General features: G+C 37.0%; 1 protein-coding gene across 2 annotated transcripts in view; it reads right to left on the minus strand.

Moving 5' to 3' along the window:
* dnah7 (dynein, axonemal, heavy chain 7) overlaps window positions 1–17951 on the minus strand; it is a 213917-nt gene that overhangs the window by 81567 nt on the left and 114399 nt on the right. For both annotated transcript variants that reach the window (XM_062067607.1, XM_062067606.1), the window contains exons 46-49: window positions 14297–14477; window positions 13961–14146; window positions 12879–13042; window positions 10432–10586 (exon numbers count right to left, since the gene is read on the minus strand). In XM_062067607.1, coding sequence (XP_061923591.1) covers window positions 10432–10586; window positions 12879–13042; window positions 13961–14146; window positions 14297–14477 — 686 coding nt within the window. The remainder of the gene's footprint in view (window positions 1–10431; window positions 10587–12878; window positions 13043–13960; window positions 14147–14296; window positions 14478–17951) is intronic.

Here is a 17951-nt window from a genome sequence, read left to right on the forward strand (position 1 = left end):
ACAGTACCTGAACCTTGTTTTAGACATCACCCCTATGCTCACTGCTGTAAGTGTCATTTCTTTCACTCTGGAGGTTCATATTTTCCGGACTATAAGCCGCTACTTTTTCCCCACGCTTTGAACCCTGCGGCTTATAAAACTGTACAGCTAATTTATGGACTTTTCTTCACTCATTACACCGACACTGAGAAGGTGTATTAGTTTGTGCTATGGCGCCATTTTTTGTACAAACTCGCTCACTGCAGATACTGTGGGTTGAAAATGTACTTCCTGTTTCGTGCCTTGAACCAGAATTATATGGCGCTTCGTCTATTATTTATCTACAGCGTTTCTGCTCAAAAAGATTTTTTTATTCATCACTCCAAGCAACGTTTGTAAGTTTTACAGAATAACTAAAACAATTCATACTTACGAAACCGTCCCATATGTGATGTCTTTAGGCGTGTTTTCATGCATATTCGTAAGTGCTACTGTAGTGTAAAAAAGCTAGAGTTTTTAGCTAGGGATGATGTTCGAAATCGGTTCTCCCGGTTGTTCGATAAGAAAATAACCGATTCCATGGACTCAAATCCCTTTTTGAGAACTGGTTCCCGTTATCGAGGCCACTATAGTAAAGAAAAAGAGTTGGTTCTTTATTCGAATCCCTGGGAACGAATCCCTTCCCCCATACAGGAAATGCCCTGTGGGACCTGCAATGTTATGCCCATTTGATTGTAGACTCTTACTGACACCTTGTGGCGATATGAAAACACTACGCGTCATTAGTTTGGGCACTTCCGGGTTGAGACAATTGAGAAGTAGACAAGTTGTGTTAGCTCTTACAAGCCTTTGAAAAGATAAGTCTGTAAGTAAACTGTTTAACTTGTTTATGTAACTCAATATTAAGGTGGAAAGTGTTCAAGTTTGATACTAAGATGTTTATTGAAAAACGATTTTTGTGCACTGTTTCAATGGATGTTTTGAGGACTTAAAATGGCTGCCAGTTATATATTTCCACCATCAAAATAGTTTCAACACTCAGAAGTATTTGTTTGATGATAGTACTGTATATTTGTGTGAAGCTAATATTTACATATTGTGTATTACATTTCAGTATGTTAATTGAATCACATGGCTTATACATTTGTCATTGTGTGTATTTCAGTTTAAAAAATTCAAAAAACAGTCCAGTGCAAGACAAAAGTAAAGATAGGAAAAGACAAAGCAAGATCAACAACAATAAAGAGCCTACATGGATTAATCTGCTTTGGATTGTGAGGGCAGAACAGGCAATATGCAATTATTGCCATGCTTCGCTCTCATGTAAGGGGGGAAGAATTGTTGATTGATGACTGTGGTGTTCTTAGTGTCATAGTGTGTGTAGTTAGTATGTTCCAATAGCAGCAGAAGTGCACTTTTTGGGAGCTGTATTATTTTCAGTTTTGTGCCCAAGGCACTGATTTTATTTAACACTATATTATTATTTATACACCTATAGTGATCACAGAGACAGGTTGTTTTTGTGTTACTGTACATATTTGTTTTTCTGAAAAATCCCACTTAATATATTTTGGGTAACAACAGTCTTTTTTTTTCTTTCTTTTTTTTAGGGGGGTAACAGTCAATATTTATTTTTTTTATTTTTTTTTTTTTTCTTATAAAATAAAAGTGAGCTTTTGTTCAACCAAATATTGTCTTTTTTTCCATATACAACAACCTATCTGGATTCGATAAGAGAATCGATAAGGAATCGGTTCGATAAGAGGATTCGATAATGGGCTCGAACTCGATAATTTCTTATCAATCATCCCTATTTTTAGCATTAGCTAATATGCTAACACATTTAAAAGTGTCTGTGTTAGTAATAATAACTTACAATGGCATACTTTTTGTATCATTTTTGTTTCGTAAATTCACCAAAACGTCACCGTGTAGTTATTGAGTCTGTTTAGCTAATTGGAGAGCTAGCTTCCGCAGCTAGTGGGTCCATGACGATGAATTCTGTTTTGTTTGTTCAGCCGTTTTACCGCTGTGTTATAGACATCGTCTGGAAACAATTAAGGTATTTATTTACAAAATCTTTCATCTGTGGCTTATAGTCCGGTGCGGGTGATGTAAGTAAAAATATTTATTTCTTCTCAAATTTGGTGGATGTGGCCTGAATACCAGTGTGCTCTGTAGCCCGGGGAAAAAAAGTATATTACTGCTATTTCACTAAAGTTTTACTAAGTTTATCAAAGACACAACAATACATTTCAGCTGCAGACAGTGAAACTTTGTGAGCGTGCATATTCCTAAGAACTCAGTGAAGCAAATAAATATTAAAATTGGTTCACATTATATAAATATTCATGTGAATCCCCATTAAGTATGATAATGCTGTTCTTATGTTAAGAACCTTAGCACATCTATAAATGACACAACGCCTCAAGGTGGCCCGCATCGTTTCTATGCAGCATTTCAAAGTCTGTTGATGAGCTCTGCCTCACTAGACAGATAATTAAAGTGGGTCAGCACATCAAGTGGAGTTAATATATCATTAAAGAGTATGGTACTTTGGATGAAACAATAAACACATGCCTTGCCTCTGAATTGATAAGGCAGGAAAACCTTGTAAAAAAAAAAAAAAAAAAAGCTAGCATGAAGTTATTAGACTTCAATATATAGAGTATACAATCATAAAACTGTAAAATAAGAGTAAAAGTGTTGGGGGATCATGCTCGCACCCTCAGGGGACTCTATTACACCCTGTGAGGACATGCTACTCTAAACCGTTAAGCTTTGCAGGCTGCCGGTAAGCAAAGACCCGACGGCTGGTTGAGTCAGCTCATTATTTAGATGTTGTTTTAATGACTATCGTTTTTCTATTTGGAACTCTAAACCTCTCAGTCTAACATGAATGTCCTTAAAGTTCTATGATGACGGGACAAGTTGTTTGCCTATTTGTTTTTTTTGTTTTTTAACATAAGAGTATAAAACAAAAGGTCAGGTCTAAGAAGCGTTAAGGATTAAATCAATGATGCTCAACCATAATCACAAGTACATAAACATCAGTGGAGCAGTGATACTGGCTTTAAATGTCACTGTGGCTTTGTTTTAATCACTGTAGTCTCAAGAAAAAGTGATAATGGATCATTGGAACGGCTAAAAAAATGTATGCAAGTGTATATGTATGCAGGAAATTACTGTTATCTTGCCAAACATATTTGTCTAATACAGTGTTTGTCAACCACTGTGCCGCGGCACACTAGTGTACCGTGAGATATTGTTTGGTGTGCCGTGGGAGATTATGTAATTTCACTTTATTGGGTTACAAATAGGGATGTCCGATAATGGCTTCTTGCCGATATCCGATATTCCGATATTGTCCAACTCTTTAATTACGATACTGATATCAACCGATACCAATATCAACCGATACCTATATTTACAGTCGTGGAATTAACACATTATTATGCCTAATTTGGACCACCAGTTATGGTAAGGATAAGGTCCTTTTTTTTTTAAATTAATAAAATAAAATAAGATGAATAAATTAAAAACATTTTCTTGAATAAAAAAGAAAGTAAAACAATATAAAAACAGTTACACAGAAACTAGTAATTAATGAAAATGAGTAAAATTAACTGTTAAAGGTTAGTACTATTAGTGGACCAGCAGCACGCACAATCATGTGTGCTTACGGACTGTATCCCTTGCAGACTGTATTGATATATATTGATATATAATGTAGGAACCAGAATATTAATAACAGAAAGAAACAACTCTTTTGTGTGAATGAGTATAAATGGGGGAGGGAGGTTTTTTGGGTTGGTGCACTAATTGTAGGTGTATCTTGTGTTTTTTATGTTGATTTAATAAAAAAATAAAAAAATTAATTAACCGATACCGATAATAAAAAAACAATACTGATTTTTTCCGATATTACATTTTAAAGCATTTATCGGCCGATAATATCGGACATCTCTAGTTAAAAATATTTTTTGCAAACCAGTAATTATTATCCGCAAATGTGCTGTTGTTGAGTGTCTGTGCTGTCTAGAGTTTGGCAGGGTAAACGTGTAATACTCTTCCATATCAGTAGGTGGCAGCAGGTAGCTAATTGCTTTGTAGATGTCAGGAATGACGACGATGATTTGCAGGTAAAGGGGTATCTGACTCTTAAACCAAAAATAAAGAAAAGGCGAGAGCCGCTAAGAAAAGGCATTGAAGCTTAGGGATGGCTATGCAGAACAAAACTAAAACTGAACTGGCTACAAAGTAAACAAAAACAGAATGCTGGATGACAGCAAAGACGTACAGCGTGTGGAGCAGACAGCGTCCACAAAGTACATCCGTACATGACATGACAATAAACACCAAATTAGGAGCGCAAGACAAGAACCAAAACACTACACACAGGAAAACACCAAAAAAACTCAAAATAAGTCACGGCGTGATGTGACAGGTTGTGACAGTACACCTACTTTGAGACAAGAGCTATAGTGATGCATGGTTGTTTATGGTTTGAATTCATATCCAACAATTGCAAGAACAACTTTTTACTGTCAATATCGGCTGCCAAGTTTCATATTTTTTATGTTTTCTGCTGGTGGTGTGCCTCGGAATTTTTTCAATGAAAAAAAATGTGCCGTGGCTCAGAAAAGGTTGAAAAACACTGGTCTAATACATCACATGACAAAAACAGACAATGAGAGGCTAACAGCCATTTTGATGACACCATTGTACTATTAATGCTACTATAACAACGGAAGCCATGAACCAAAACGTGAGGTTCCCCAAAGCTCACTTTTAGGTCTCATTATTTTTAATTGTTACATGCCGTCTCTTGGGGACATCATTAGGAACGTTTCCACAGTTTCCACAGTTACGCTGATGATACACAGTTGTACATAGCTGTGGCTCCTGATGACAAAGGACCAATAGATCCCCTTTGAGTTCAGGTGCTAAACAACGTTCCCTCTAAGGTGCGCGCCTGTGCAATTGCGCACTGCTCAAGCGTCCTCTGCGCACGGCAAATCTATGCCACGCACAAAATCAAATAAAAAAATAAGCGCATAACAATTTTCGACACACGAACACGACAGAGAAAACAGTTTTCGTCATCATTGTTCAAATATTGTAACCTCTGTCGAGACGCTTTGAGGACATGAATTCCATCCATCACTTTAGTGAGCAAAACTCGTTATTGTCGGCTATAAACACATCACCAAAACATTAGTAAAAATGATATCAAGCAAAACTGGTCATTTTCTGCAGTACAAACCAGACCAAAAGCAACTTTGTTATATCAACAGCAGCCGCTCGCTCTTTCTCACTTGTGCCAACACATGCACATATGGCACTGAGCCAGTGATGCGTTTACAGCCACACAAAAAGTCGGACAACTCCAACACCACACATTAAGTGTCATTCCAGGTCAATACACTACGATTTACCAATCAAATGTGTGCTTATTCTAGTGTCATTTATAAGGAATCTTAATTGATAAATATTAATCATGAAATGCTGTTAGTATATTAAATAAATACTAATAAAAATATATTTTTTACAAACAGGGAGTTGCAGGAATGTACACATGATCCCCTGCTTACATCTCATTGTGCAACATGTGAATGATTTAATGGGAACTAAATGCAATGTCTGAAAGGGCTACAAATTATTTCCAAAGCAGGACCTCCACCCAGACAAACAATACAAGTACACAGTTCATGAAAAACAATATTTTTTGTTATTGTCATTGTAAGTGGGCCTAAACACTTATATTAGAAAATAACCTCATGGAAATGACTGCTGTCATTTGATTATAATAATAAGAGAATGTTGTCTGTCTATCTGTGTTGGCCCTGCGATGAGGTGGGGACTTGTCCAGGGTGTACCCCGTCTTCCGCCCGAATGCAGCTGAGATAGGCTTCAGCACCCCCCGCGACCCCGAAAGGGACAAGCGGTAGGAAATGGATGGATGGATGGAGATTGAACTTGTTATTTAGTCAGGTTAGGGACAGGTGTGCTGCTGGTGTAGCCACAGTATGCATGTCTGATGTTGCTCACATGGGCTCCACTGAATGCTCAGGGAGTTTTTGCGTTTGCTCACACACATGAAAAATTAGAGGGAACATTGGTGCTAAACTATCCCCTCATGGATGGCAGTGAATTTCCTACAGCTTAACCAGGACAAAACAGAGGTTTTAGTTATAGGTCTAGAACAGTGGTCCCCAACCTTTTTGTAGCTGAAAAAAAAAAAAAAATTTTTTTTTTTTTTTTTTTACATAAATAAATACAATCATGTGTGCTTACGGACTGTATCCCTGCAGACTGTATTGATCTTTATTGATATATAATTTATATATTGTGTTTTTTATGTTGATTTCATTAAAAAAAAAAAAAAAAACTTTTTTTTTTTTTTTACATAAATAAATACAATCATGTGTGCTTACGGACTGTATCCCTGCAGACTGTATTGATCTTTATTGATATATAATTTATATATTGTGTTTTTTATGTTGATTTCATAAAAAAAAAAAAAAAAACTTTTTTTTTTTTTTTTACATAAATAAATACAATCATGTGTGCTTACGGACTGTATCCCTGCAGACTGTATTGATCTATATTGATATATAATTTATATATTGTGTTTTTTATGTTGATTTCATAAAAAAATTAAAAAAAACATTTTTTTGTATTTTTTTTATTTTTTTATTTCTTGTGCGGCCCGGTACCAATCGGTTGGGGACCACTGGTCTCGAAGGCCAGTGGGAGAAACTTTTAACAAAATTACAAGATTTTAAACCAAATCAACACATAACATTTCTGGTCGGGATTTTTGACTCTGAGCTGACTTTTGTTCCACACATGAAAAAAAAGAAGATATATATATTTTTTTTTTATCATCTTAAGAACAGAGCCAGAGTCTGCCTGTTTTTTTTCTCAGGCCAACACAGAGGTGTTAATGCATGCTTTTATTTCCTGTCGTTTAGACTACTTTAATGCTCTGCTCTCTGGTCTTCCAAAAAGGAAGATGGAAAGCTACAGTTATAGAAAAGTCAGCTGCACGCATGCTGACAAGGAGTTCTATTATTACTTTTTAAATGTCTTAATGGCTTTTTTGTCTTCTTATCCAATCTGATTGGCTTTTACCATACCAACTCTTGCGGATCCTGCCGGAGAGCCACAGGACTGCAGAGACCGCTGATATTGAAAAACAGGTCAAAGGCACACCTTTTTAATTAGTTAAATTTTTTATTTTATTTTTACCAGAGATGGGTAGAATACCCCAAAAATGTACTCAAATAAGAGCACCGTCCCTTTAGAATAATATGACTCAAGTAAAAGTAAAAAGTCGTCAAAATAACTACTTGAGGAAGAGTAAGTAAGTATTCTGTGAAAAAACTACTCAAGTATTGAGTAATTGTTAGTAACTTCTGATTTATTTCGTAGTTATTTTTAATTCTTCTTGGACTACAATTGTAGTTGGTGTGTGTGTGTGTGTGTGTGTGCGTGTGTGTGTGTGTGTGTGTGTGTGTGTGTGTGTGTGTGTGTGTGTGTGTGTGTGTGTGTGTGTGTGTGTGTGTGTGTGTGTGTGTGTGTGTGTGTGTGTGTGTGTAAAACATAAAATTCATTTACAATTAACTTCTACATGGATTTTCTAGTTGGTAGTACAATTTCTGTAAGATGAAATGTGATGACACACATGACAGCACATGATATAAAGTTATTTTCACTAGTTTAAAAGTAATCATTGAAGATGTTTCTGCTGCCTTGTCTGACGTCAGGTCACTTTTTACAGTCAGTACCTTTATATGTATTTGTCTGATTTGTCAAATAATTCGGTTTCTTCTATTTTCACAGCTACTTGTGAAGTTGTAGTTTCCATGCGCTTATCTCTAATGTGACTGCTGGCCATACGCAGTGTGCCTTTCATACACTAGGGGGCTATTGTGGTCATTTCAGCTTGTTTAGCTATGTTAAATGTAAATACAGTAGAAGAAGATAATGCTAAAGGCTAATAATCTAGCGCTAGTAGATTTTACAGATCTAACAGATAAATACAACTTTCCACTGCTTTTTTGTTGTTGTTGGGAATGTTTTAATGTGTTTAAATGATATTTGTGGTTATTAGGCTCATCAGAGACATACAAAAAGATATGAAAAAATGTAACGATTGGAATAAAACTCAATGTGACAAAGTAAAAGTAGTGTTTCTTTTTCTCAAAAAATACTCAAGTAAAAGTATGTTACATTAAAACTATTCTGACAAGTACAGTTTATCCAAAAAGTAAATGTAGCGCATTACTACCCGCCCCTGTTTTTAGGGGACAGAATAAAACTTAATATTGTCATTGCACTTAAAAAGAACAACATAATAAACATTTTAGCATGGACCCGTTCAAAAGCAGACATACATTGGGGAAAAAAAAGCAAAGCATATATATACATTACGACATACAACTCAAGACTTGCAACAAAGGGGCAGAGGGCGGATGCTACCAGCGAGTAGGGGCGCTGCTCCATTTTCCGTCATACCGAGTGGGTTGAAGTGTAAATTTGTATTTTTATTCTGTCATTTTCTATTTTAATTATTATTATTACTACTATTATTCTCACTATTCATATTCTATTTTTACATATATTTTAAAATATGTTTTACACTCATCTTTTTATTTCATAAAACCAACACAATCCACTTTAGAAGATTGAAATACTTTTTCCGAAATACGTAGACTAAAAGTTAGTTCTGCAAGGCGAAACATTTGGAAAATTGGGACATTAAAAGATACCAGTTTTATTTTAAACTCTTCTGCTCCAGTTACATGGACTAATGGAGAAGAAGATTTATTTGGGATTCATCGTCCTAAAAACGTCAAAAAAATTGTTAAATACAATTGCGAGAGAAGGATGGAGCAGGATTTTACAAATGTGGAAGGGGAACTTGCTGACAATTCAAAGAAAAGTAACTCTTGTTAAAATACAGTACTAGTCATTCCACAATTTGTCTACTTATTAATGTAGCTACCTTCATCTGGTATAAGTTCTTAAAACATTTTGAACAAAACATTGCCAAATTCATATGGAACAATAAACCATGTATACTAAAAAGGAAATATCTGTATGATTCTTACAAAGGGTTGACTAATGATGATGGACTGTTTCTTAGAAGCCTTGGGTTGCTAAAATGTATCATAAGAAACAATGGCGCACAAGCCATACATAGATTATATTCAGTCTTTTTTTTCTTCTGAAATAATATATTCCCCTTTTACCAATTAAAATTAATACATATTGAAAAAAAATTTTATCACAATAGTTTAAAATAGTTATCACCATTCTTAAAGGATGGGCTGAAAGTGTGTTTAAATTTTCAGTACAACCCTCCAGACACAATTAAAGGTGTTCAGACACAGTTGCTATGGATGAAAACAAATGTTACTGTCAGAGACAAGCCATTGCTGAGGGAGGAATGTGTTACAAATGGAATCACTTTTGTCAACAACCTCTTAGACTTTATTTCCTATGAACATTTTAGAATTTTATAACTTGAAACTTTGCATTTGTCTGGATCAGTTATAATTAAAAAATAAATTAATTACCTAAAAACTGGAAAACATAACAGCAAACTGGAAGAAAGTATAAGCTAATGGTTTATCTCCCACCAAAAAGATGCCTAAATTAGCTGTCTTGTTTACAGCTAAATACAATAATATAAACTTGGAATTTAAAAATCAAGTCTTTATTATGTTATATCATAGTCGAGGTTTCTGTGGTTCATCCGTTATACAGTGCTCAATACCGGGGTAGAGCGGTTTCCCTGCTCTTCAGGGGATTTTTTTTATGTACAAAACACTAAGAATAGAGTCCATTGTCAGTATATGTTAGAAACAATTATAGCATCAATAAGTATCTGAACATGAAAAGAAATGGAATATCGACTTATTTGAGATAAAAATGGAGTTTGGCGTACTTTTCTAAAAATGTGTCCTTTGCTATGTTACATATATAACTATTAATACAAATTCTAAAATACACAATTGTTCTTTATTGATTTTGTTTACTATGTTTTTTAGTTATACATTTTTTTTCTGTTGTTTGTTATTTATTATTATTTGTATTTAAAAAAAAAGATTTATTTTATATTTTGCTTTCCTGTCAAAATACTTGGAGTGTGTGAATGACAAGACTGTGTGGAAGTGGTTGGGGTGGTTAGGTTTGAGGGACTGGAAACCTGTCTTATTTTATCCTGTTAATAAAAATCAAAAAAGTAAAATAGGGAATTTATGCATCATGACGAATAATTATATAAAATACATACATTACTTTTAAATTCACTTGGTTGAATCCTAGCTTCGGTGGACAGAAACTCACACCCGTGGTAAACAGAGACCCCAAAAGGCAGCAACCACAATTGCACATGAACTAAAGCATTGCACAAAAAGACAGTATGCTGTTCATCCTCACCTGGTGTTCCGAACTGGATACAGTTCTCCAGAGAACGGACAAAGCCAGGATCACTCAGTTTAATGATTTGCAAGCTTTTAACTTTCTCCATGTTTTTTATCCATTTGTTGGCCTGGCCCTGGGGATCAATCATCAGAGGCCACCGTCTGGCATTGCTAGAGGGATACACGTAGAGAAAAACACACACACACACACATTATTGCCTGAATGTGACTCCTGGAACTAACTGTGAGACATTAGGTTGCCACACTGAAAGGCAAACGCAGCCGATGAAAGGCACAGCTTTGAGTGGCGCAGTCACATGGAGCACGGCCGGCGTCACATAGGATGCATGCAACAGTATAGCGTCATAAAAAGGGCAGTGAAACGTAACATTTTTAGAGATTGATATTGCATAGGCCAAAGTGCTTTTTTGAACAGGGGATTTAGGATTTTTCTCACAAAAACAGTCATTTGTCATTTCTACTACACGGATCAAGAGACATGACTGCCACCTAGAGGACACACAATAGTGTGTGTGTTGGTACTCACAGCTGTCTGTCTAATTCGTTATGTAAAATTGCATTGCTTTGTTCTACATGCTTTTGATTTTAAAGAAATAAATTAAAAACATTCCTTCAGTTCTCTCATGGTAGAACGTAGTGTTGTCCCGATATCAATATTTTGGTACAGGTACCAAAATTATTTCAATACTTTTCTAAATAAAGGGGACCACAAAAAGTTGCAATTGCTTTATTTTAACAAAAAATCTTAAGGTACATTAAACATATGTTTCTCATTGCAAGTTTGGCCTTAAATAAAATAGTGAACATACTAGACAACTTGTCTTTTAGTAGCAAGTAAGCAAACAAAGGCTACTAATTTAGTCTGCTGACGTATGCAGTAACATATTGTGTCATTTTCCATTCTATTATTTTGTCAATATTATTAAGGACAAGCGGTAGAAAATGAGTTATTATTCTACTTGTTCATTTACTGTTAATATCTGCTTACTTTCTCTTTTAACATGTTCCATCTACACTTCTGTTAAAATGTAATAATCACTTATTCTTCTGTTGTTTGGATGCTTTACATTAGTTTTGGATGATACCACAAATGTGGGTGTCAATCCGATACCAAGTAGTTACAGGATCATACATTGGTCATATTCAAATTCCTCATGTGTCCAGGCCATTTTTTTTAGTTTATAAACATAATATAATTTTTTTTAAAACGAAAGAAGATGTGTTGCCAAAAAATATCGACGTAATCATAGTATCAACTAGATACGCTCCTGTACTTGATATCATTACGGTGGATGTCAGGTGTAGATCCATCCATGGCGTTGGTTTACATTGTGACGCCGGTGAGCTACGGTGTGTAGTGAAGCATGTTTAGCTACTCCTCGTCCTGCAGGGATGATACTTGTAAGAAACTTACTTTATTTGTCGCCATGGAGACCAGGATTAGTGATTTAGAAGAAGCTGAAACACTGCAGACTGCAGCTGAACTTTAGCCGCTAGCTAGCTAGCCAGGTCTTAAAGCACCTCTTCCGGTGGGCGTTTCAGTGTTATAACTTCACCTTTATCGTTAGTTTTTAAGCCAAAATGCGTCCGTTCTCCCTTTTCTGTCTACACACTGTGTCTGCTTGCAAGTACTCCGTGTGTGTGCGCTGGCGAACATGCTCGTCTGCTCGTAAACCAGCAATGACACGACGTGACGACGGGTGGACGGGGGGGACGGGGGGGGGGGGGGGGGCGATATAGTACCTAATATGATTCATTAGGGCGGTATAGTTCGGTTGGTAGAGTGGCCGTGCCAGCATCTACTCAGTGGCCTAGTGGTTAGAGTGTCCGCCCTGAGATCGGTAGGTTGTGAGTTCAAACCCCGGCCAATTCATACCAAAGACTATAAAAATGGGACCCATTACCTCCCTGCTTGGCACTCAGCATCAAGGGTTGGAATTGGGGGTTAAATCACCAAAAATGATTCCCGGGCGCGGCCACTGCTGCTGCTCACTGCTCGCCTCACCTCCCAGGGGGTGATCAAGGGTGATGGGTCAAATGCAGAGAATAATTTCGCCACACCTAGTGTGTGTGTGACAATCATTGGCACTTTAACTCTAACTTTAACTTAACTTGAGGGTTCCAGGTTCGATGCCCGCTTCCGCCATCCTAGTCTCTACCGCTGTGTCCTTGGGCAAGACACTTTACCCACCTGCTCCCAGTGCCACCCACATTGGTTTAAATGTAACTTAGATATTGGGTTTCACTATGCAAAAGCGCTTTGAATCTCTAGAGAAAAGCACTATATAAATACAATTCAATTTAATTCAATTCAAAAATTAGTATCGCGGTACTATACTAATACCGGTATACCGCACAACCCTAGTAGAACGACCGACTTTCGCACAGTTCTGAGCATGTATACAACACAGGTATGTAAAGGATAATGCTTGAGGTACTCACGAGATTATGATGCCATTATCGATGGAGAAACCATCCGTTGGGAGGCCAGCTATAGTCCAGGCACGGATTTTGACTAGCTCACCCAAAGAATTAATGAGAGACACGTTGGGAGAGCAGGGTATCTCTTTTTCCTTACATAAATCTAACCACTCCTCTATTTGCTCCTGGAAAAAAAACATGTTTGCATGATTAGCAAGTAGAGATGTCCGATAATATCGGACTGCCGATATTATTGGCGGATAAATGCTTTAAAATGTGATATCGGAAATTATCGGTATCGGTTTCAAAAAGTAAAATGTATGACTTTTTAAAACGCCGCTGTACGGAGTGGTACACGGACGTAGGGAGAAGTGCAGAAGGCCAATAAACCTTAAAGGCACTGCCTTTGCGTGCCGGCCCAATCACATAATATCTACGGCTTTTCACACACACAAGTGAATGCAAGGCATACTTGGTCAACAGCCATACAGGTCACACTGAGGGTAGACGTATAAACAACTTTAACACTGTTACAAATATGCGCCACACTGTGAACCCACACCAAACAAGAATGACAAACATATTTCGGGAGAACATCCGCACCGTAACACAACATAGGCACAACAGAACAAATACCCAGAACCCCTCTAATTAGAAGACACACACGCTTTTGTTTCCGGCGGTAGGACACACACTTGTTGCCAGAAGTCGGTATGGAAACGCAAATAAATGCGCCCACAAATTAGTTCCGGCAATGATTAAAATTAGCAAAATACGGTCAATATTGTACATATTGTTATGAACGTGTCTGTTACTACATTACATACATACTTGCAGTGTGTATTCAAAACGTTGATGGAGGATTTTAAAATTGTTTTAGAGGGCTTTGAAGGCTACAACTATGACTCTCATTGGCCGCATCTTCCAAGCATTTTTTATCATCTCTAAAATCCCCCCCAAAAAAGACGTGTCTTCTTGTCTCTCATAAGGATTGTGAACGATAGGCAAAATTCCCTAAAAAATTGCTGCAGTTCCCCTTTAACATTTGTGGATGACCGTAAAGTGGATGACTGAGAATCGACAAAGACACGACATATGTACACCTGTCTGAAGCTGGAGGTGAATGCTCCCAGGTAAGCCACGATGCCTGATGAGATAAGGATGTCCCCAGTTAAGTTCTCGTAGAGTATTCCGAGAGTGCCGGCCATTTCATTCCAGCGTGTCTTTTCTCCACCCAGGCCGCCAATCAGCTGCGTAGCTCGCTCCAGTTTCTTCTTGCACAAGTCCACCTGAGGAAAATCATTAGCGGAGAAGATGAGTTGAAAGAAGTGAGTGTGAGGTTTACAACAATATTTTTCCATTTTTCTTAAGATGACATATAGGAAAATGTCAAGCTGTTTACAATAAATCACATTAAACACATTTTCTAGTAAATACACCTGATTTTCCAATTCAATTTTCTTCTTTTTGTTGGCCTCCAAAATGGCATTAAGTTTTGCCACTTCATCTTGCACTTCTTTGAGGGCAGCCTGCTTTTTCTTCAGGACCGCCATGGCCTCCTCCAACTCTGCCACCGCAAATGCTAACTTCTGTTTCTTTGGAGCCACCACCTTAGACGCTCTGCAGGATGCGAAACAATTTTTCAATTTAGGTGCATACATATGAAATTATCAATCCTATTGAAAATGTGTAGTGGAAATTGAATAGAAAATGGTCTATGACAAGACTCAAAACGGCAACGATGATCTGACAACAACAATCAGAGAAAGTTGCAGTAAGATTGATGAAGAGTACTATTTGTCAACGAGTCCATGTTTTAGAGCAGGGGTCACCAACCTTTTTGAAACCAAGAGCTACTTCTTGGGTACTGATTAATGCGAAGGGCTACCAGTTTGATACACACTTAAATAAATTGCCAGAAATAGCCAATTTGCTCAATTTACCTTTAACTCTATGTTATTATTAATAATTAATGATATTTACACTTAATTGAACGGTTTAAAAGAGGAGAAAACATGAAAAAAATGACAATTAAATTTTGAAACATAGTTTATCTTCAATTTCGACTCTTTAAAATTCAAAATTCAACCGAAAAAAAGAAGAGAAAAACTTAAAAAAAGAATTTATGGAACATCATTAGTAATTTTTCCTGATTAAGATTAATTTTAGAATTTTGATGACATGTTTTAAATAGGTTAAAATCCAATCTACACTTTGTTAGAATATATAAAAAATTGGACCAAGCTATATTTCTAACAAAGACAAATCATTATTTCTTCTAGATTTTCCAGAACAACAATTTTAAAAGAAATTCAAAAGACCTTGAAATAAGATTTACATTTGATTCTACAGATTTTCTAGATTTGCCAGAATATTTTTTTTGAATTTTAATCATAATAAGTTTGAAGAAATATTTCACAAATATTCTTCGTTGAAAAAACAGAAGCTAAAATGAAGAATTAAATTAAAATGTATTTATTATTCTTTACAATAAAAAAAATAAATTTACTTGAACATAGATTTAAATTGTCAGGAAAGAAGAGGAAAGAATTCAAAAGGTAAAAAGGTATATGTGTTTAAAAATCCTAAAATAATTTTTAAAGTTGTATTTTTTCTCTAAAATTGTCTTTCTGAAAGTTATAAGAAGCAAAGTAAAAAAAATATGAATTTATTTAAACAAGTGAAGACCAAGTCTTTAAAATATTTTCTTGGATTTTCAAATTCTATTTGAGTTTTGTCTCTCTTAGAATTAAAAATGTCGGGCAAAGCGAGACCAGCTTGCTAATAAATAAATAAAATTTAAAAAATAGAGGCAGCTCACTGGTAAGTGCTGCTATTTGAGCTATTTTTAGAACAGGCCGGCGGGCTACTCATCTGGTCCTTACGGGCTACCTGGTGCCCGCGGGCACCGCGTTGGTGACCCCTGTTTTAGAGACTCCAAGCTGTTATAAAACCTACTCAGTGGCCTAGTGGTTAGAGTGTCCGCCCTGAGATCGATAGGTTGTGAGTTCAAACCCCGGCCGAGTCATACCAAAGACTATAAAAATGGGACCCATTACCTCCCTGCTTGACACTCAGCATCAAGGGTTGGAATTGGGGGTTAAATCACCAAAAATGATTCCCTGGCGCCGCATTGCTGCTGCCCACTGCTCCCCTCACCTCTCAGGGGGTGAAAAGGGGATGGGTCAAATGCAGAGGACACATTTTGCCACATCTAGTGTGTGTGTGACAATCATTGGTACTTTAACTTTACAAGACAGAGGTGGTGCAACAAAGTTCTAGTGGTGTGTTTAGTGTTTTTTGTTTGTTTTTCATAATTCCATTTTTTTTTTACTAAGAATTGAGTTATTTCATGATTTTTTACCCTGCTTAATCTAAAAATGAAATTGTTACTGACTACCACAATTTTAAATTTTTTTGAGTGGTTCTTAAAGGCCTACTGAAATGATTTTTTTAAATTTAAACGGGGATAGCAGATCCATTCTATGTGTCATACTTGATCATTTCGCGATATTGCCATATTTTTGCTGAAAGGATTTAGTAGAGAACATCGACGATAAAGTTCGCAACTTTTGGTCGCTGACAAAAAAAGCCTTGCCTGTACCGGAAGTAGCGTGACGTTGCAGGTTGAAGGGCTCCTCACATTTCCCCATTGTTTACACCAGCAGCGAGAGCGATTCGGACCGAGAAAGCGACGATTACCCCATTAATTTGAGCGAGGATGAAAGAATCGTGGATGAGGAACGTGAGAGTGAAGGACTAAAGTGCAGTGCAGGGCGTATCTTTTTTCGCTCTGACCGTAACTTAGGTACAAGGGCTCATTGGATTCCACACTTTCTCCTTTTTCTATTGTGGATCACGGATTTGTATTTTAAACCACCTCGGATACTATATTCTCTTGAAAATGAGAGTCAACAACGCGAAACGGACATTCACAGGGACTTTTATCTCCACGACAATACATCGGTGAAGCACTTTAGCTACGGAGCTAACGTGATAGCATCGTGCTTAAATGCAGATAGAAACAAAAGAAATAAGCCCCTGACTGGAAGGATAGACAGAAGATCAACAATACTACTATCAGGAGACACCGAACCAAACACTGGACCTGTAACTACACGGTTAATGCTGTGCCGCCTGTCGAAGCCTAGCAATGCTGTTGCTAATGACGCCATTGAAGCTAACTTAGCTACTAGACCTCGTCAGAGCTAGGATAAAAACATTAGCGCTCCACCTACGCCAGCCCTCATCTGCTCATCAACACCCATGCTCACCTGCGTTCCAGCGATCGATGGCGCGACGAAGGACTTCACCCGATCATTGATGCGGTCGGCGGCTAGCGTTGGATAGCGCGTCTGCTATCCAACTCAAAGTCCTCCTGGTTGTGTTGCTGCAGCCAGCCGCTAATACACCGATCCCACCTACAGCTTTCTTCTTTGCAGTCTCCATTGTTCATTAAACAAATTGGAAAAGATTCACCAACACAGATGTCCAGAATACTGTGGAATTTTGCGATGAAAACAGAGCTGTTTGTAATGTGATACAACGTGTCCGAATACTTCCGTTTCAACCATTGACGTCACGCGCAAACGTCATCATACATAGACGTTTTCAACCGGAAGTTCCCCGGGAAATTTAAAATTGCACTTTATAAGTTAACCCGGCCGTATTGGCATGTGTTGCAATGTTAAGATTTCATCATTGATATATAAACTATCAGACTGCGTGGTCGGTAGTAGTGAGTTTCAGTAGGCCTTTAAAGCCAGAAAGTTGCCATTTGAAATGACTATAGTTCTGTGTCATGTCTCTTATCTGATTTTTTTCTACAAAATGAAAACAACTGAATGAACTTTGATGAAGACTGCTGATTCCATCGTTTTTGCCAGGGGTTGAATAATGTCTTGATTGTCCGCGAACCACGAATACACAAACAGTAAGAGAAGCCATTGCAACTTTCGATTTACGACTCAAAGTAAACCACAACATGTTATGCTCATACAATGTTAACAACTGATTGAAACTGCTATTTCTATTTATTATAGTTTTAACCGAGAGTCTTGTAAGATCAAAAAACTAAGCGCACACTTCCGGCCT

This window comes from Entelurus aequoreus, linkage group LG13 (assembly GCF_033978785.1).
Source record: "Entelurus aequoreus isolate RoL-2023_Sb linkage group LG13, RoL_Eaeq_v1.1, whole genome shotgun sequence".
Classification (NCBI taxonomy): Eukaryota; Metazoa; Chordata; class Actinopteri; order Syngnathiformes; family Syngnathidae; genus Entelurus; species Entelurus aequoreus.